Source organism: Diospyros lotus, chromosome 1 (assembly GCF_014633365.1).
Source record: "Diospyros lotus cultivar Yz01 chromosome 1, ASM1463336v1, whole genome shotgun sequence".
Lineage (NCBI taxonomy): Eukaryota > Viridiplantae > Streptophyta > Magnoliopsida > Ericales > Ebenaceae > Diospyros > Diospyros lotus.
Genome location: NC_068338.1, coordinates 52,929,796 through 52,950,389, shown reverse-complemented (window position 1 = coordinate 52,950,389; position 20,594 = coordinate 52,929,796). Strand labels below are relative to the sequence as shown.

The window sequence follows — 20,594 nt, the reverse complement described above, 5'->3', positions numbered from 1 at the left end:
AAAAAACAAGAAAAAGAAAAAAGGAAATTTAAAGCTAGAATATTCTAAGATACTTATCTCTAAAATTAATTAATTAATTATTGAAATTAGTTCATATTTATTTTAAAAATGCTATTTGGATAATTAATTATAATATTTTTAGTGACATTCAAATATTATTATGTTATATATTATATTAATGTATATTACAACAATTTTAGCTAATAAAATTTGATAAAAAAAATTAATAGAGATTAAATTCTAACAAAAAAAATTAAAATATAATAACTAATGCAAAGATCTATGAACGAATAAAAAAATATAATTTATTCTATTTTATGTGCATGGAAAACGTGCCATTGTGCAAACCAATGGGTGGCCCACAAAGTTGTGCCTATGGCTCCACTGGTAACCAGAACAAACAAAACCTTTCAGGCCACTGAAAATATTGAAGCTTTGGCTAAGTACCCATTACTTGTTTGTATTTTCTTTTCCGTATAAATTTCCGAGAGTTTGGTGTTGGCTTGCAGGTAAGTTAAATAATAGGAGGCCCACTCCAAGACAAGGGATATATGATGCATCACATTCACCAAAAATATTAAATATTAAATAAGATTAGGAGATATTATATTTGACAAATAATGCATCAGGAAAAACCAACCAACTCTGGCTTGAAGTGACATTTTACCCCTAATCACATTTCATCCTTTGATTCTTCAACATCGGTCAGTTCCCAAGTTAATTTGACACATAAAATTCATAATAATTCTATTAATTTATGAATATTATTTACCGAATTTATTTATTGAGATAAATATTTTAGAATGAGGTTAATTATGTATGGGAGGACTTCAATTCTGTTTTGACCGTTGAATTTAGAGCCATTGAGAAGGAATTAAATAATTATATTGTTGTTGCAGTATTTGAACGAGTAAAGTCAAGCCAAACCAACGGAGGCCATCTGGAGAATTCTTCTTCGGGGCCAGACCATTGCCAAATACTGCTCATTTTCATCGTGGAAGACATAAACCCTACCAAACAAGTACCGCTCCAGCTCCTCCCCCACCAAGTTGAGCCATTCAAGCGTAAAAGTATCATTGTCCTTTTACCCCCCTTGAGGAGGAGTACGGCAACAAGGAGGTGAAAGTAAAGGGTCCTGCAAGCCATGCCAGAAACAATACGCAAAAGTAATAGACAAAGATATGCGTTTGGGCCCATTCCAATGCATGTAAATAATTTTTTTACATAAAACCTGTTAAGAGTAAAAAAACAGCACTATCAAGAGTAAGCTACGATGTGAGTGCCATGTCCTCGAAAATATATGAAAAGAAAAAGAGACTAAAAGCCTCGCAGGCCAGCAGTTGAAATTGTACATAAGTTTAAACCAAAAAGCCCTAAACTTTAGCTACTATATAGCCAGCGAAGGGTCCCATGTTCGATTCTCGCTGCTGAGTTCCATAATTTACCTTCCCTGCTGTAATTTTGGGGCTGAATTACAAGGCCCTTAAAGGTAAGGGATTTGACCTTTGGAACCAAAGAAAAAAGAGACTAGAAGTTATATTACCGTCACGTTACACAAAATGCAAGCTGATGACGGGTGGAGACTCTATAAACTTGTTTGACGATCCAGAAAGGTCAATCCAGGGCAACCCCTGTGAACTATATAGGCCGTGAGAATAGGGGTTCCTTTTTCATCCACTTGGCCAGGATTCCTCGACTTTTGTTGTTGTTGTTGTTGTTCCTGAGAGAATTCAGCCTTAACATCTTCGCTTGGGCTGATGATGATTCCTCGACTTCCATTGTTCTTTCTACTTTTGATGCTGATAGTTATGGGGCAATAATCCAAAGCGCAGGCATACATTTAGGACATCCTTGCTCCAAGGTTGCCACATTGACATGGCGAATCATCACTAAGAATACATTTTATTCTACAGAAAAACTCACTTTATACTGGTGATAGGGAGAGCAGAAATACTGGCTGTAGTCTCTGAAGCAGTATCCCACAAAAGGGACACAAGGGTTTTTGGAGTAATTCTAGATTTGAAGATTCAGTAGAAAAATTGAGATGTGAAGGATAAGAGGGCAATTTGAATAGAGCCTGGGGTGCTAGTTTTGACACCCATCTCTGACAAGACGAACAAAACCATGAAGGAGTGGTAGGGCAGACCTGCACGGAAGCAGCACATCGAAACAGTTTATGGCTCGGACCAGCGCCGCCACCACTGCAATTTACACCTTGGCAGAAAGCAACTTCTGGAGATTCATATGGAACGGGTGATGAACAGTAGCTACATTGCTCTTCAGCTACAGATTCGCTCATGGTGTGGTGCTTACTGTTCAAGGAAACGAACATTATAAGATAATTCAGAGTAAAAAATAAACTGATATTATTTGTCAGCAGATGACACGAAAAATAGATAACAAAGAATGGAACTGGAAGTGGTATACTGGTATGCATTATACGCACAAAACATCTGAAGAAATTGGTTGACTATTAGTAAATATTAGCGAAAAAAGAAGGGCAGAATAGCCAAGAAAAAATAATGACTGAAACCAGTTAATTGATTGATTTCATAAACATGTTCTGGTAGAGAGATGTTTTAAAGCAACGGAAAGGAGGAGGGACTGACAGGTAAAAAACCGTGCCTCTCATGAAAAACCATATTCTTTTGAAATTAGAGAAATATCATAAACAACCTAAATTAAGAATGCTAGTTTCATCAACAAAAAGAGAATAAATGTACATTTATTCAGCAGGTGTTGGCTTGATTAGCAACTATGAAAAGTGATAAGAGGCTCTAAAAGTACGTCAATCAGGAGCCCGCAACACAGGATGACTGTGCTGCAAGAAGCACCAGTCAGATGATGTCTCATTCTTCTGCAATCAAGGAGCATCAAAATACCACATCTGAGTCCTTGCACAGGCTAGGAAGAACCAATGATAATCCACCACGCCAACACTTACCACTAAGAAAAAACCTCCAGACGTCCAAACCTGACACCGTAATACAAAGTGAAGATGCCAACAAACACAAACCACGTGAAGGGTCTACTGGACCATGCAAATCCAGGCAAGCATAAGGTTTAAGTGACAATTTTTTCCTCCAGAAAGAAGCCACTCATAGCCTCATCTTCAGAGGAAGTCCAGAAGGGGTCTCACAGAGAGGTCTACTCGCACTTATAGAAAACCTCCGGGCCCAAATAGCCACCCAATGCATATCACATGCATGGAGGGTCTATTATGTAAATTGCCACACGGCAAAAAGGATCTGGAGATGTAGAAATGCTAAAAACACAAAATTCAGCCTCGTTGCTTGTTCTGAATGAACTGAAGTAGATCATTATAAAGATGTCAGCAGACTTTCTCTTACATTGTTTCAATCCATGACAATGGTTGTTTTGGATACAAGGATCTACCAGAAGGATAGATCTGAACTAACCAGATTATAAAGAATACAGAAAAACATTATTCTATTTACAGCAGACGCAAGAATGAAGTGATAAATGCACAGGCATATCGACTTCAAGTAGTCTATAAACATAAAGCAAATAAAGGCGTGGACAGCAACGGAGTACCTTTTCTTAAGCTTTCCAACTTCTGCAGCAAGCAGCTTCAGAAGATTCCCTATATGATCATTGTTAAGTGCAACCCATTGCTCCATTTGTGCTACCCCAACAGGACGCCAGCATATATTGCCAAAAGTTGTGGATGAATGGGAAATGGGGCTTAAAATGGCAGAAAAACTAAAAGCAACAAGCCTCTCTCGGAGTTCCCTTTCACTGCACAGCAGCAGCTCCAGCCATAAAGAAAGGTATCCCGCTTCATTACCACATAATACTTCTAAATCCTTTTGATTGCAGTTAATGTTCTCTGCCTTCAGCTCCGCAAGAACTACATGCCGACAAATAACATTGAGGAGGTGCAAACAACGGGAACTTATTTTTGAGAGTAATGTGGGAGCTTGTAACAAAGTCTCAGCAATAGGAAGGCCAGATTGGATCCCAAAACAAGAGACCAGCCACTCAGCTAGTACATGCTCTACGTACTTGGGCAGAGACTGCTTGAATGCCAATAATGCTGCTATAATATCCCAAACAACCAGAGGCTTATCCACATTCTTGTATTGGTGTAAGGACCATAAAACATTATGCTTCCAATAAAATAATTTCTCTTCAGAGAAACCAGAAAAAGCTTCAACATTAAAATCAGGGTCTCTGATGGACAAAATGTCCAGTTGCTGCCCACCAATCCAGAAGAATTCAACAGCAGCTTTGTGAGACCTGAGTATTTTTGCTACATGTTAATTAACAAGAAGAAGATGATAACATATCAAGTGTGGTCCCAGTAGGTGGGGTGGCTGGATGTTAAATAATGAAGCAAAATAATAATAATGAAGTTAAGGTGAGCGAAAACAGACTCTTCAATTTGAAAATTTCACTTTTTATTTCCCTTTGATCCTTCATCAGTTTCCTATGGGTTTCTAGATATCTCAATAAGTTGCGTTGTTTTGTAGTTTTATTCTATTACTTATCAGAACTGCATCTCAGACTACTTCTTGGGCTATCAGTATACTATTTATAGGTTAAAGTGTGCTCTAAAGTTGTTAAGACTCAAATGAACTTACACTAGAACAACAAAATAGATGATGGAATGAGGATATCTGACAGTTTATACAATTGTCTCTCCTTCCAAGCTGGCAGCATTTTGCAATAATTGTGTGTTATAGAAAGAAAGAAGAATTATGTGAAATCTTGTGGAAATGCGTGAAAAGAGGGAAAAAGTTAAAAATGAAGTGAGATGGGAAGTGGAGTGGGAACCAGTAGGAAAGAAATCTTGTGGAAGTAAGGTGTGAAGAGATATGGTAAAAGTTAATGTGTTCTGGGACAGCAGGTGGAGTGAGAACACGAGATATGAGGGGGGAAAGACTTGGGGGTTATGTAATTTTTACTACTGGTGTATATTTCTGGACCTCAGTTAATGGTTGGCAGAGAAGTAGTGCATCAGTGATCATCTATACTTTTAGGACGCTTTCCAGAATTCAAAGGAAAATGAAATAGCTTCAAAGACAGGATTAAAGCAAGCTGGACATTGCCTCTATGTAGAAATATTCTCATATATGCCCTACAGATGTCCACCTAGAGTAAAACATTTCACTGAAAAAAGAAATAAAATAAGAGAAAATTTTTACCTCTGCTGATACATTGGATTTAATAGATCGGTATCAAAACTACGGGCCTGAAAAGATGAACCAATGATTGTCAATTCCTGATTATATCATGCAATAATCAGTCATTCACCCTAGCTGCCATTTTGTAACCTTATAAATCAGTCCATGCAATACAATTCAAGAAGTTAAGCAGGAAGAAACGCCACTGTCATAAAGGTAAGAACATACAAACTAGAATGTTGAAACAAAAGAGTGTACCACATAAAAGAATTGGAAATATGTGCAAGTAGAGATGACACAGATGCAAAGAAGATGTAAGAAAGTTAATTCAGTCGTGTATTTCATGGGCTACACAAAGATAAGCGGGATAAAAGATTTGTCAATCAAAGATCAACTCTAGTAATATGTTCTTAAACAAATTACCAAAAAGATTTGTTTTTCTCTATCCCTTCGATGTCTAAATTTCCTAATGATTAATATCTACAAGGTCATGAATCTCAATTAGCAAAATATAATATCTGTGCGGACATGGGGTTGCCATTAGAAACCCTAGGAAACTTGATGGTGCCAAAGCCTATGCAAAAGGATTTGTTGCATGATGACAATTAAGCACTAGTTGACAAACTAGTGAAAAAGAACTGAAAAGCTGAAGCTTGCACATGTTTGTGCTCATAACAGAAATGCATTAATTTCTTTAAACTAGAACTAAAGCACCTACAAGGAACAAGGTCATGTTCAAAATAAGATGAATGATTACAAACATATTTTAATCAAGACATGATATTGAGGGTGGAGCATTTGACAATTCATTCCATGAAGTAATAGCAAATCCTCTCAAGTTGTGGGAGCAAACTCATCAATCAATTTTGATGACCAGTATTCACAGCTGCTAAGAATTTTCTGTTGTATAATTTTCGTATGGCATGACACAAATCCAGGACTTTGAGTTCTGTCTGTTACTGCAATTCCATGCATGGATAAATATTTACAGGAACATAAACACAGAAAATGGTCAAGGATGAATATATTCTTACTTACTGACACTACAATTAATGGCATAATTTACAAAAGCAGAGACCTTAAGGGAGGAAAGCATGATACCATAGCAACCGCCAGATTCCCTGGGGATACTGCCAATCCAAAGCACGAATCAAAAACATTTGGCACCTGAATAGGGATCTTACTATTATTGACACAGAAGAATATTTAGACAAAAAATCAGGAAGAATGTTTGCATCATACATCATTGGAGCTCTTCCCACCAGGAGTATCAGATGGAATGGGTGCCTCAGATAGGAAATTGTCATGTAAGATCCAATAATGCACAGAATCATCCTGTAAAAACCCAAAATCACAGAACCAAAGTACAGCCTTAATTTACTTAGCGTTAAGTCTATAACCTTACCATGCATCCTGTTAAAAGCACACCAGTAGTAAGGATTATGTAGATGCAGATAATCAATATTATAGCAAGCATTATGGCTGGCCATAGTTCAAAATTTTATGCTTAATGAAGTAATAGAATGAACTCTATTTAATTAAAAATCTTGAGAAACTCATAATCAATTTATATATTAAAAGTCAAATTGTAGAAAAAGCTACTAATTTTTTATTCGGGTAAATTACACTTGGTACTCCCAAACTTCTTAAGATTATTTTGCCTGTTTTAGTCTTGGCCTAATTAGCGTTTGCCCAAAACCCACATCAACAAAGAGGCTATTTCCATTGGCAAGCATCCAGTAAATGTTTAAGTTACTTAAAAGATTCTATTGGATCATTATACTTTGGAGGGTATACAGGAAATTACAAAAATTTGTATGCCGACTAAATCAACATCCAATAATCAATTTCCTTAATAGTAGGAGGTAAACTGTTGCAAAGAAAAAGAAATAAGGAAGGTCATTGTACTTTTTGCAAATTGAGAGATGCCATGTGATATGGTAATTCCTTAGAACGATCAAGTGTAGTTTAAAAAACAGTATGATAACTTAACTTCAAATCTTAAAAGTGTGATGTGATACTAAAAACAAGCTGCATGAACAAGTTTTAGACATTTAAACAGCAACTAGTAAAAAATTCTTCATGTACAAAAATTTGTAAAAGAAGTAGATAATCTTCAATAAAGATTTGAAGGAGACTTGAAGAAACAACATCCAGATCATGTGAACAAAGAACAATACCTGGCTACAGCTGAGCAAACAATGTCCATCAAATGCCCATGCTAAACCTGTAATCTAATTATAACTGAAACAATAAGTTGTCATCGTAGCCAAAATGGCTGATCAACAAAAAGGAAACTTACAATGCTATCATGTGCACCATATGAACCAACTTTATAAAATTTGCTGCTGGATATAGATATATCACAAATCCACACATCAAACAATCCAGATCCTTTACCAAAAGCCAGCTGCATCTTTTGTGGAGCCCATACAGGCACAATAACCGAAACAACAGAAACTGAGATAGAATCAACAGGGATAACCTATTCAAAAATAGAAATGGCAAAAGTAAAATGAATTAATTCTGTTATGCTGGGAGTGAAGTGAACCCATGAGAAAAAAATTTGTGAAGAAATACAGACCTCCTTCAGAAGAGAAAAAGGAGCATGCTTGACTGATGATGACTCGAGCAGTTCCCGACTATACCCTAGCCAGATCTTCACACTGAGATGGATTAAAAAGAAACAAATTATGCAGGAAGATAATGTTGAAGTGCATTTATTATGTTCAAAATGCTTTTCTTTTTGCCCATAAGACAGCTTCATTCCTTCAGACTAAGAGAGACAAGTGTGTACATCTGGTCATTATTCCAGTTCAATGTTTTGTTAGGCCCCCCGGTTCACTTGACTTATCAAAGAAGGTCCAAGGGGCAGCGATTAGGGGCAGAAGTGTAAATAAGCTGGCCGGCATAACAACCAGCCATGTGCGTAAGAGGTAGAGTGGGGAATCGCTGGTGTAACAACCCAACTATTGCATAACAGAATTCGGTTAAGGTGTAGAGTGAGGAATATGTATGGGGGGGGGGGGGGGGGGGAGGGTAGAGAGAAGGGATACGCTGGTTTTCTAGAAGAGAATTTGGGAAAGAGAGGGCCTCTCGAATGCCCTGGGTGTTCTTGTTCTTGGCTGGAAAGTTTGATAGCTATTGATATTTGATTGTTGTTTGGATTTCTATCGGGGATCCTATCAATTTGGTATCAGAGCATCATCGATCCTAATGGTCAGCTTGACGAACCGAGTAGGTGAATTGGAAGGGAGGATGGACGGCATGCAACAGGGAATTGATGCCATGAGGAGTGAGGTTCAATCGGTGGGGAAGAAGGTAGCAAGCTTACTGGAACAATTCGCTTGGATGAGAACGATGTGGGAAGAGTAGGAACGGGAGAGGAAGAACAAGGAGAGACGGAAGGACTAGGAGAAAGGAAGGGGAAACAGTCTGGAGAGCGCTTACCGATGGGGTCATCCCTCACTAAAAAGGTCACGCAGGAACTGGGAAATTGGCAAAAGGAAGCTGGTGGTGAGTACAACATCTATGGGAGGTCGGACAGAAGGGGCCGATGCCTGGAGATGCCGGTGATTGAAGGAGATGATTCGGATAGTTGGGTTGTTCAGGTTGAGCGATACCTCCTTGTAACCCAACTGACAAAGACAGAGAAACGGGAGTCCGCGACTCTAGGTTTTGAAGGAGGGGCCATTTTGTTGTCCCAGTGGGAGTGAAGGAGACGAAGAGAGATTCGTGTGGGTAAGAAAGCAAACCTGAAAGACGAAGCCATAGGGCGCTGCCATCGCATCTCTGCTCAAGCAATGGCGAAGAAGGGGAAGGCGAAGAAGAAAAAAACGGTGACTAGACAACCACAAGGTGACAGCAAAAGCATCAAGAAGAAACGTAGGAAGAAGAAGAAGCTTCAGAAATACCAAGCTCCAACCCCAACCAAAGACACTGCGATGCCAATTCAGTCCGATTCGGACGCCAACGATGATTCCTCCTCCGGTGAGACCAAGCCCGAGAAGATCTAGAAACTTCTCGAGCCCTACACCAAGTACTAGCGAATTAACTTCCTTGTCGGCGCTGCCGTGCTCGACACTTTCCTCTTCACTCGCCTCCGCGATGCCGCGGATCGCGACATATCTTGTCGCAAGCTCGTCGTCTACGGCCTCGCGTGGGACACGACGTGAGAAACCTTAGTCTTTGCTTTCGAGTCATACGGCGAGATTGAGGACTGCAACATCATCTTCGATCGGGTCATGGGCAAGACCAAGGGCTACAACTTCATCCAGTTCAAGACGAGACGGGAAGCAGCCAAGGCATTGAAGCAACCGAGGAAGAAGATCGGGAATCTGATGTCAAGGACGGCGGATCTGGTAACGTCCAAGGAGAGCATCTCACTGAGGAAAGGGGCGCCATCAACGGACCATGTTGTCTGGGAAGATGGTTTGACTCTTAGCCAGGTTTCTCAAAATTTCTACATGGGGTTGGTTGATAATGGAGGGCCCCCTATGTATTCTCACCATCATGAGTGGGTGGGTGCCTTGTCCAAGCAGGTCATGATGGTGGAAGGGCAGCATGTTTCTAGAAGTCTAGGGCTCAATTTGCATTCTCTTATGGAGCCCAAAGGTATAGACCCAAAGATCTTAAATATTGATGGGAATTTGGGCATGAAAATTGTCTACAGAGGATTGGCTGTTGTTGCACTAAAAAACTTGAGGATGGCAATTATACCGCGCACTGCTCAGGGGCATGGTTGGCTAAGACCTGCAATTGGTGTTCCTGAGTTTTCACAAGCTATTATCCAGGCTGTTCCTCTCAGTGTAAGGAAAGCAGTTGGGGGATTTAGCGAAGGCATTGCACCTTTTCTGCAGTTGCCTCATTTTAGTGAGGCTATCATGAAAAAGCTAGCCCGCAAGAAGGTGCGGACATTTCAGGAGCTACAGGATATGACTCTTGAAGAACAGTTTGAGCTGCTTATTCAAGTAGCTGGTTTCTCTGTTGCTGAAGTGCAGGTTGTGGAGAAGGTTCTTGAAATGATGCCTGCCTTGACACTTGAAGTTACTTGCGAGACTGAAGGGGAGGAGGGCATACAAGAGGGTGATATTGTCACAATTCATGCTTGGGTGACGCTGAAACGTTCCAATGGCTTGATTGGTGCCCTCCCTCATGCCCCTTACTATCCAATTCCCATGGAAGAAAGTTTCTGGTTTCTGCTTGCAGAGCCCAACTCAAATAATGTCTGGTTTTCCCAGAAGTTTGGGTTCATGGACGAAATTACAGCTATAACTGCTACTTCGAAAGCAATAGAGGTGCTCATGCAATGGAAGGGGGTACCCCCATTGGAAGCTACTTGGGAGCCTTACCTTTTGATCCAGCAGCAATTTCCATTTTTTTCCACCTTGAGGACAAGGTGAAAGTTGGGGGAGGGAGTCATGTTAGGCCCCCCGATTCACTTGACTTATCAAAGAGGGTCCAAGGGGCAGCAATTAGGGGCAGAAGTGTAAATAAGCTAGCCGGCATAACAACCATCCATGTGCGTAAGAGGTAGAGTGGGGAATCGCTGGTGTAACAACCCAGCTATTGCATAACAGAATTCGGTTAAGGTGTAGAGTGAGGAATATGTATGGGATGGGGGGGGTAGAGAGAAGGGATACGCTGGTTTTCTGGAAGAGAATTTGGGAGAGAGAGGGCCTTTCGAATGCCCTGGGTGTTCTTGTTCTTGGCTGGAAAGTTTGATAGCTATTGATATTTGATTGTTGTTTGGATTTCTATCGGGGATCCTATCATGTTTTTCCACTTTTAATTAACCCTTTCCTTTTTTGTCCAGATAACCATAAATGAGAAGGGTAAGTAGTAAACAATTTAGAAAAAACAAACGAACAGATAGGTCAAACACCTTAAAAATATATTGTCATGTTATTTGTCTCCAATTAATAAATTACCATTTCTCAAACAGAATAAAAAACCTACCAATGAGCTTCAGAAAGAGGGACAAAAAAAATAAAAAACTTAACTATATGTAAATTTACAGAGACAGGTCAAGAAACTGCAGAAAAGATTAGCAGACTGTCTTCCTCTGTTAGAAACAAAAATAGAAAAAGAGTTTGAAGAATGAGCAATCCGTGAAATTAATCTCAAACAAATAAACCATGAGACAACATTAAGGATTAATAACAAACAACAATAGACTTAAAGTAATCATTTATTGAACAAAACTGTCAAAATATAACTTCTGAAAATGATAAATAAAACAAATAAAGAAAATAAAAAAAGATCTCTTGATATTTTAGAACCACCCACACTCAGCCGCCAACCAAAGCCCTAAACCCAAAATAAAAGAAACAGAAACTATTCTAAATGCCAGTGACATTTCTAATTATGGCCATAATTAGTCAAAGTTTGGCCACATGTAAGGGGTATGTTGAGAGTGTAAAACTAATAATATAAAAAAGTAAATCAACCCTTGTACTAGCTAATACTTTTAGATGATTAGGTGGCTAATAATTTAATACTAATAATACTTTTGATTGAATCCTTTCATTTGGACTAGTTTTACAACTGAAGTTTTAAATATAATCAGAAATGACAAGAGAGTCCACAATAATAAAATATTTTACTGAAAATCTGAAATTAAAAGAAAGGGCAAGCCAGAGGTAAGGTTGTTCCTTTGTGACTAGAAGGTCACAGGATTAAGTCGTGGAAATTGACCTTCTGCAAATCAAGGGTAAGGCTGCAAAAATGACCATCCCCTAACTCTTGCAAAGTGGAAACCTCTTGCAGCGGAGACGCACCTTATTTTGTTTACTGATAAGATCAATATCTTCATCTCAAGAAACCAAAATAAATGCGCCAAAAAGTTAAGTATTGTACCAAAAGGATTTCCCAAGACTAAATTTGCAAACCAAATAGTCAAATACAGAAAAGGCAATGATTTTCTTACAAAACTTTGTGTTAACTATTGGTTCTTTCTCAAACTCTAAAATGAGTTCTTTTTTGGACATGTCCAAAATTTGCAGCTTAGAAGCATGCCTTTAATTAAAGAAACAATTAAATATGACCCAGCAACAAAGATCTTTTTATTTTTTGTTAAGTATGACCACCAGAAATAATTATTCTTGAATAAGGATAAAAATAGTTAAAACTCTGAGCATAATGCACTAGCCTAAACTCACCTCCCATCAGAACTGCCAGTAGCCAATATTAGCTGAGGATCAGATGCATTCATTAAGGCCCAATCAATTGTGGTGATCCAGGAACTGTGAGCCTCAAGAAGTCCCACAAGAACTGCAGCTGTCGAATCCTTGATGCTTAAAACAGAGAAGTACTCTTGTTCAAGGATTCTCCAAAATGAAATTTTACCCGACTTCCCTCCAACAGCAAGTATAGAACAGCGATTTGATAAGGAATCAGTTGACAGTGACCGAGTTTCAGATGTCAACTGCACAATCGGCGACCAAGCAACAACAAGTGATGATAGCATCGCACTGCGAGAGGCATATTGATCCGCAGTTATCAATGGGAGACCAGATATTTCTGGTATTTTCTTCAAATATTTTTCTTTAAAATTAGGCACAGAAACAATTTGATTCATACTATTTGCTTTTACATTGGCAGATTTGACATCAGCTACCTGAAGAAGGTAAAAGAAATTAGGGCAAAAAAATCATAATGAGACAAATGGACTTCTATGGCAGGAAAAAGTGTAAGATTAATCAAACGAAAAAATAATAATAACTTATGACTAAATATGAGAGCATGAAACACAAAGTACCTTGCTTAACTCTTGATTCTTCACTTCAATCTTGACTACAGTAACTTGCCATGACTTTTGCTCATTGATCCATAAAGGTGCCAATCTAACAGAGCTAGCAACTAATGTGACTGATCCACTATCCCCTGACATCCATATAACATGATAAATAAATGAGCAAGAGATGTATCAGCTAGGAAAATTTTACAACACATGATTTTAATACATCAATATTACATTTGTTTTCAAGTGTTAAAGATAACTATGTAAATTCAAAGGAGCCATCTTCTTCTACTCCTAGCAGATCAAAACATAGAGAAGCCATATGGTACACCTCAGAACCATTTTGAGTAATGTTTGAGACCATGATGAGTGCATCAATATTACATTTGCATTCAAGTGCTAAAGATAAGCTATGTAAATAATCCATAGGAGCCATCTTCTTAGACTCCTACCACATCAGAACAGAAAGAGAAGCACATTTTGTACACCGCTGAACCATTTAGAGTAACACATTTTACACCTTGCAGCACAGTATGACAAGAATGCCTTAGCATTTATGTGCTTTCAATGTTCTGATGGCTTACAGGTACAACAGTATGTAGTTACATACACTTCCATTTATATCATGCACTACATTTACATATCAATAAAAATTAGAAATTACATGCTTAACTATTGATAACTTTATAGGAGATTTTGAAAGTTAAATAGCATAAGGATGTATACTTGTAGGTTCATTGATCTGCTAAACAAAGATGCATTCCTCACTTGTAGGTTCATTGATCTGCTAAACAAAGATACATTTCTCAATAAATTTCAAATGAGTGGAGATCTCACATCTTCCTTTCCCCTTTGCTAATTACCCAGAACTTCATTGTCACTACAAAAACAACAATGTCAAGCTTTAATGTGGGTTTGGCTACAAGAATTCTAGACCTCCAGCCGTCTCTATCCATGGTCATATCCTCTATAAAGCCATTATATCCTATGTCATATTTAGGGATTTCTTTTTAATAATCATGCCTAAACTCATTATTGTAAAGAAAATTATAGTATCAATACAATTGGAGGAGAGTGCCACGCCAAGAGGTTTCAAACATGATTTTCACTAGTATAGAGCAAGGATGCATATTATATCACAAAATTAGCCAGTACTTCTCTTGGCTTTCCTTTTATCTCAAACAGACCCATCTAAGAGGAAAATATTATTTTCATCTTATTTTCCACTGAAATGGCTTGCCAAGAACAAGATCTTGAACAATTTAATAAATGCACAAAACAAATCAAGGTAGAAGTGTGGATTGTGGACAGACAAATTCTTCAAGTGCAAACTTAAACTTAATCACAGGGCAGACCGCATCACATATTTACACACTTGAAAGACCAATGCAGTGAGAACACACCATATAGTTTCACCAGCAGGCCATTTTCATTTAAGCCCTTAAAAATGCCTTCAACCCACCTGCACAATCATATCACAGACATGTAATAACTGGCAAGGGAAACAAATAAGAACAAAGAGGATATGGAGCTGGAAGCTTGTTTCCGATAATAACTTCAGTTTTATCTAGGACTTGAAGTTGATCAAATCATCAAAAAGTTAATAAATTACATCCAAAACTCTCCCAATATTAATGTAAAAGAAAGAAAAAGCAAGCACATATCATTCTTAAAGTCTTACTGTTGGATTGGGAGCACTGGAATCACTCGATCTTGCCAATACACAGCCACACACACAACACAATTGGGATACACAACAGAAACAGAACAATAGAACAAATATAGAAATCAAACAATCAAAGAAAGAACATGCAAACCACAATGAAGACAGCCGATTTTATCCTGGTTCAGATTATCAAAAGATAATCTTACATCCAGCCTCTTGATCCCGAGAGCAATCCACTAAGAAATCAGAATATCAGTACAAGAACCTTCCCTCTCACAAGTACACCAATTGCAAGATTACAAAGCACTATCACTCTAGGCTTTTCTCTCACTTCACAGCACTCGCACAATAAGAATGAATGATGGCCAGCGACTGCCCCCCATGCCTCTTATTTATAGACAAATGGGTGGACATTACAAGGACTAATTAAAGATTACACAATCCCTAATATACCCCTCATAATTAAATTACCGTTAAACATAAAACCTAACTAACACTGCTGCTTGACTGACTTGAATGCACTGACTTAGAACCGTTAGACATAAAACCTAACTAACACTGCCGCTTGACCGACTTGAATGCACTGACTTCTTCTAAATCTTCTAGGCTATACTCATGCAAAACCATAACACTTACCTTTAAGATGAGCACACAAAATTTGCATAAGATTCATCACAGGTTTAGGATGACATTGACCACATTCCCCAATATTTCCTCATAGCACATCCTTTTGGCTTTTTAGTTCACCAAATACACTTCCTAAGAAACAACTTTAAAGAAATATACATACATATATATGGGCACAAGATACTCTCCACTTCATCATAAGAAGCCTGGTTATCCAATCATATCATTGAGAGAAAATATCAAACAGGTTTCCTTAAGGGTTTTCTCGGTGAAGATTTAACTATATGGAGTCCATATGACCATTGGAGATGCTAGTTTTCCATCAGGATCAAAAGGAAACTATTTATACTGTGTGGTTTCACCAGTGGTGGGGTGAAACCCACTGGTGAAACCGGGACCTGCACCCAGTGGCAGCAATTTTTTAAAGTTAAGCCTAAAAAGGGGTAAATGAATAGAGTAAATAAATTAAGATGTAAAAAATCCTTTTTAAAGTTAAGCCTAAAAAAGTATCTACATAATAAAAAAGTAACATCATTTGCCATATTATACTGTTTCACAGAAGGAATTTTGAGCATAAGAAAGCCAGGTTTCTGTTAGCAGTCATGCAGATAAACTTGCACAAAAAATGAGAAATGGCATGATACAGATAAATTAACAGAATACAATACATTAAAAGAAGATTTAGGGGCCTTTCCCAAATACAAACTTTTGTTACTCACTGATTCAAGGAACTAAATTGAAGGTTAATCATACACATCCATGAATAATTTGTAAGATTCAAACTACTCCGTGAGAGAGATATGGAAGTACCTGTCATTTGTCCATGCTTCTACCATGTCTCCAATTTTGAGAATTTCACCTACTCTGTGACAGTTACAAAATGCCATCTGCTGTGGGAGATTTCCTACATTCATGCAAGGTCGAATTTTTGGAGTACAAGCCTCTTGATCAGATGAACCATCACCTTTACAGCGATCCGGACTATTGGTACCACTGCATTGTGGATCCATTTCAATCCACTCGTTTTGTTTCCCTAAAAATTAATTGGACATCAAATCAGTACAAACATAAAACCGTACAGGTTACAAAAAGAAATGATCAGTCGATATCCAATCAAATTTGCAAGGTACCATTTCCATTTGTTTCCGGCAACACAACAAGAGCTTTTCCACCATCCAAGCGATCCAGTATGCCTGCTATCCAAACTCTTTGGTGCCCATCTAGCCTAAAAACCTATAAACAAACAAGCAAAACAGTTAAAAGGTAGCAGAAAGCATTATTTTAAATTATCATAATACAAATGGCAAGACAATTAAACAAACCTCTACCAGTGAACCCTCCTGCAAAAGTGAGCAAGGGAAAATAGCTACTTCCTTCATGGCAGTGGCCAACTTCTCAGTATGTCCGGTAGAGCTAGGAGAAGGATCTTCACTGTTTGGAAAAGATAAATATTGGTCAAATTTCAAGTCTTTTTATCAATACGATGCATTGGGAAAGAGAAATGACAAGGGTAAGAGCCAAAAAGTCATGTGAAACAGCATGTCAGGAGCTGAAACATTCTCGTAAAGTTCTGCCTGTACAGTAGATGGAGTTTCATGCTCCTAGCATAATCAAATGACGTCTTTGAAAGCTGCTAAAAGTAAAGGATGAATTTGAAATGGACATTTGTACATATTATTATCATCAAAGTTTACATTACTGTTAATGCATTGTATCTTCTATGCTTGCTTCCCTTCCTTAGAATAGAGATTGGAAGGTTGTCAGTACACCCATGCTCAGAGCTGAATTGATTTGCTTGCTCCTACAGAAATGCATAAAATGTCAGGCCTAAGCTGATGAAATGTATTTTGGAAAGTCCATGAATGGGTACTATGTACCATGTAGAAGCAACCCATGAAATGGATAGATGAAACAACTTACATAAAAAAATTCTGAACTACAAAAATCTGTCTCCCCATAGTTGACACTTGCAAAATAATTGTACATCAGTTCTGATATATCAGCAACCTATCAAACACCAAACATAAGAAACTATAGCGTGCTTAATGGTCAATGCACAATCTATAGGGGACTTCTCAAACTAAATCTTTTTCCCTGGCAGCTCAAAAAATATGATATTTGGAGGAAAACCAGAGGCTGCTAGCCTTGAAGTTCAACATGTACGTTAAACACAGAATAAATTATACATGTTAACAGAAAGTGCAATGACATAGTGTGCTAGCATCTGTACAAAGGAAAACGGGGGGGAAATAGATGAAACAAAATAAAGATAAATTGGTATCTCACGCATAACACTCACAAAAGAATGAATATTAACTCAACTGTGATTCAATCAAAACTGTTTGGTTTTTGGTTTGATCTTATACACTTGTCACATACCTCTACCCACTCTGCAGAGAACTCACAATATGGCATGCGATAGAGCTTCACACAACCTTCTGTCGTGCAAAGAGCAAGCAAACACCTATACCAAGTCAAATAACATGATTTTAAAAACAAAAAGTATTTAGTGCAACGAAACAAGTAAACCAACAAATATCATGCCAAATGAGGCTACCAAGTAAAAAGGAAAAATGAAACTCGTACCCTGAGTTTGGAGCAAATCCAATGGGGGACCATGAAATTGATCGAACACAAGGACGAATGTCACGAGATAAACAAATTGGTAACAAGCAACCAGATAGCAATTCTGAAAACACCAAAGCATACATACATGTAAAAATGCTAAATTAAAAACAATGCTGATGGAATTGAATAAGGAAATTCAAAGGAAATAATTCTTCCACGTTCGGTTTGATTAAGATCAATGAAATACAAATATACATATACATAAGGTGAGAGTAAGCAACAATTCTGAGTTTTATTTGATATTTTTTCTTCTCTTTTCCAATATTTCTTATCATTTTAGCACTTCCCAATAAGAACGACCAGGTAGTGCAATGAAAGTGTGCAATAATTCTATCACTTCACCTTCTCTTTTCAGTATTTGTCATCATTTCGTAAAACTTTTCAAGCAAAAACAGGAATTAGAATGTCCGTGTTTCATGTTGTAAAGCCGGATAAAATACTAGTAAACAACTTGAAGTGGCTCATGTACTGGCATAAAACCAGCAGATCCAATTATACTTGCATAACCAAAAAACACTGCATTGTCTTATGTTTGGTCAGTTAATAAAGCCATGTCGGTGAAGCAGAACAGAAGCTTATTCAAATGTAATCAGCGAAGCAAAGTATTAATCCAATTAAGATACCGAGTGATCAAGATGCGGAGAAGACCACCAAACGAAGTGCTTTTACCATGTAATGAAACATAAATATGTTACCCTCTCTTTGTATAACCCCAATAGCAAAAGGCTTGCTTGGTGGGATGGTGATCATTCCTCGAGGCCCAAACAGCATGGCCGGATTCTACGAACATATGACAGCACAAACATTTAAATATTAGACACATTAAAATCGAAGTGAATATATACACACACACACAACATATATATTATAGTATAGTGAATCATATATACCAGGATAGTAATGAGATGACCAGACGCTACGGCAACCAGGTTCTCGTGGGACCAGGCAATGGCGCTGGGATAAGACGGCGAGGCCACGAGCGGCGCCGCCTGGAATCTCGAGGCCATTGCTGGTCAAATCACTGTCTTTCCAGAGAGAGCATGTGAAATTGGCGCACTTAAATTCAGACAGAGTAGTAATCGTGCTCGCAATTGGTTTGAATCAGAGTACGCGGGAGCTTTGGAAGCCGTTAAGTGGGGGAGATTTTTGGAAGCAAAAACAGGTTCTCTCTTCTCTGGGAGTCCAGTTCTTGGGATCGAAACCCGCGGGGCGCAAGTTTGAAGAGTGCTGCGGGCTGCGATGGTTCTGCACGAAGACGATAATGGAGAACCCTAGCTCGAGTCTCTTCCAATGCTTACTACACTTCACCGCCCGTATTACAATTTTTTTTACTTCTTTTATATAATAACCCTAAACCCATCAAAGCTTTGCTTTCAGACAATTATTAGTAATCGAAAATGGACATGCCAAGTAAACTGTGTGCACAGGCCAGGCCAATTCTAAGTCAATTATTATTAATTCTAATTAAATATTTATAAATAATTAAAATATCCTTATATTAAAACTATTTTTCTTTTTCTCTCTCTATTTGTCGAACTGTCCCGTCATTGCCCTTACCACATCTACCTTAAACCCCACCTTGTGCTCTCTTCCTATGTAAAATAATTCATTTTCCTTTTCATTTTTCTTTATTTTCAATGATCATACAAAAAAATTCAATCAAACTTTTGGGAACCCTTTTATATTTGATTCACATCAAACCCAAACTTCATTTGAGTTTGCTAGTCACTCGAATTTGATTACAAACCCATATCCCAAATGACACACAATGGTTGTCAACAACATTGATTGTTTATTTAATTTTATTTTTTTAAAAATAAAAAATATGAAAAAGAAATATAATAAAATTAAAAAATAAAATAATTATTTTATCTATTTATTTAATAACAAGAGAAATTATTGTTATTTTCAAAACATGAAATAATTTTTACAAGTTACATTAAACCTTACAAAGTCATTAATGCAATTTTGCTTGTATATAAATAGTATTAATAAACCCTAAACCATACAAGCCACAAATTTTTTTTTTTTCAATCCATTGCCCATGCTTTACAAGCAAAAATTATTCAAACCAATAGGCACAACATAAATCATCAATACTGACATTATAACTCTTTTACCCTTAAACCCCACATAGAATCACCCAAATTTCATACAAATACAACACTCAAAACTTGATCTCAAATCCCCTTTCCAGTGCATTAGTGCGGCAGTAGTCATTTCAAATTTCAAGGAGATGACACCCACACCTCCACCTAGTTTTGCATGTCGTTATTCTCTCAAAATTTGTTAACTATACCCCGCTTTTAAGGCCAAATTTATATTTTTACCTCAATACTATCAACTACTTAATTTTTTTATTATTTTAATTACACCCCAAAACTTAATTTTTAAATCAATTTAACATTTGTGCTTTAACTTTTCGTGTAACTACCTAAATTTTTTGTTTTTTCAAAATAACAAAATACACTCTGTTCACATCAAATTAACTAAAAAATACACGTCTAAAAATGTAGATAAAATAATAAAAATTTAAATTATTACACAAAAAATATTATATAAAAATTAAATTAACTAAAAATATAAGCCTAAGAGTGTAATTAAAATAACAAAATGTTCAAACAACCGTATGAAAAAAAAATATGAAAATACAAAAATAAAAATATAAGTTTAGCCCTCCACTTTATAATGACAAAATCACACTATCAGGATTATGATTTAACACTCCCACTCCCGGGGGGTGTGGGAATAACATATTTCCCTCACAGTCCGTGGTCTAACCTAA

The 20,594-nt window shown here is 37.4% G+C and overlaps 1 protein-coding gene across 4 annotated transcripts; it reads right to left on the bottom strand.

The window, feature by feature from the left end:
- Window positions 1–1,202: 1,202 nt before the first annotated feature.
- LOC127811554 (uncharacterized) lies at window positions 1,203–19,529 on the bottom strand. Of its 4 annotated transcripts, none has more exons than XM_052351518.1 (20): window positions 18,700–19,529; window positions 18,505–18,589; window positions 17,768–17,870; window positions 17,561–17,645; window positions 17,102–17,188; window positions 16,876–16,982; window positions 16,504–16,612; window positions 16,312–16,414; window positions 15,992–16,214; window positions 14,292–14,350; window positions 12,907–13,031; window positions 12,308–12,765; window positions 7,732–7,813; window positions 7,450–7,632; window positions 7,328–7,381; window positions 6,390–6,482; window positions 6,249–6,314; window positions 5,169–5,215; window positions 3,556–4,260; window positions 1,203–2,312 (listed from the first exon to the last, which is right to left on the bottom strand). In XM_052351518.1, exons 1-20 carry the CDS (start codon window positions 18,814–18,816, stop codon window positions 1,925–1,927), a joined length of 3,279 nt encoding a protein of 1,092 aa, XP_052207478.1. In that variant the 5' UTR covers window positions 18,817–19,529; the 3' UTR covers window positions 1,203–1,924. The 4 variants fall into 4 exon arrangements, with proteins under 4 accessions (XP_052207478.1, XP_052207495.1, XP_052207488.1 ...); XM_052351535.1 differs by having other exon boundaries at window positions 18,479–18,589; window positions 18,700–18,754; XM_052351528.1 differs by having other exon boundaries at window positions 18,433–18,589; window positions 18,700–18,753.
- Window positions 19,530–20,594: the final 1,065 nt, after the last annotated feature.

Coding starts and splice junctions, on each gene's coding strand:
- LOC127811554 (XM_052351518.1), bottom strand. CDS start 18,816: ATGGCCTCGAGATTCCAGGCGGCGCCGCTCGTGGCCTCGCCGTCTTAT. Junction 16,613..16,875: donor TACAATGCATTAACAGTAAT/GTAAACTTTGAT, acceptor TTTTCCAAACAG/TGAAGATCCTTCTCCTAGCT. Junction 16,415..16,503: donor AGGAGGGTTCACTGGTAGAG/GTTTGTTTAATT, acceptor GTTTGTTTATAG/GTTTTTAGGCTAGATGGGCA.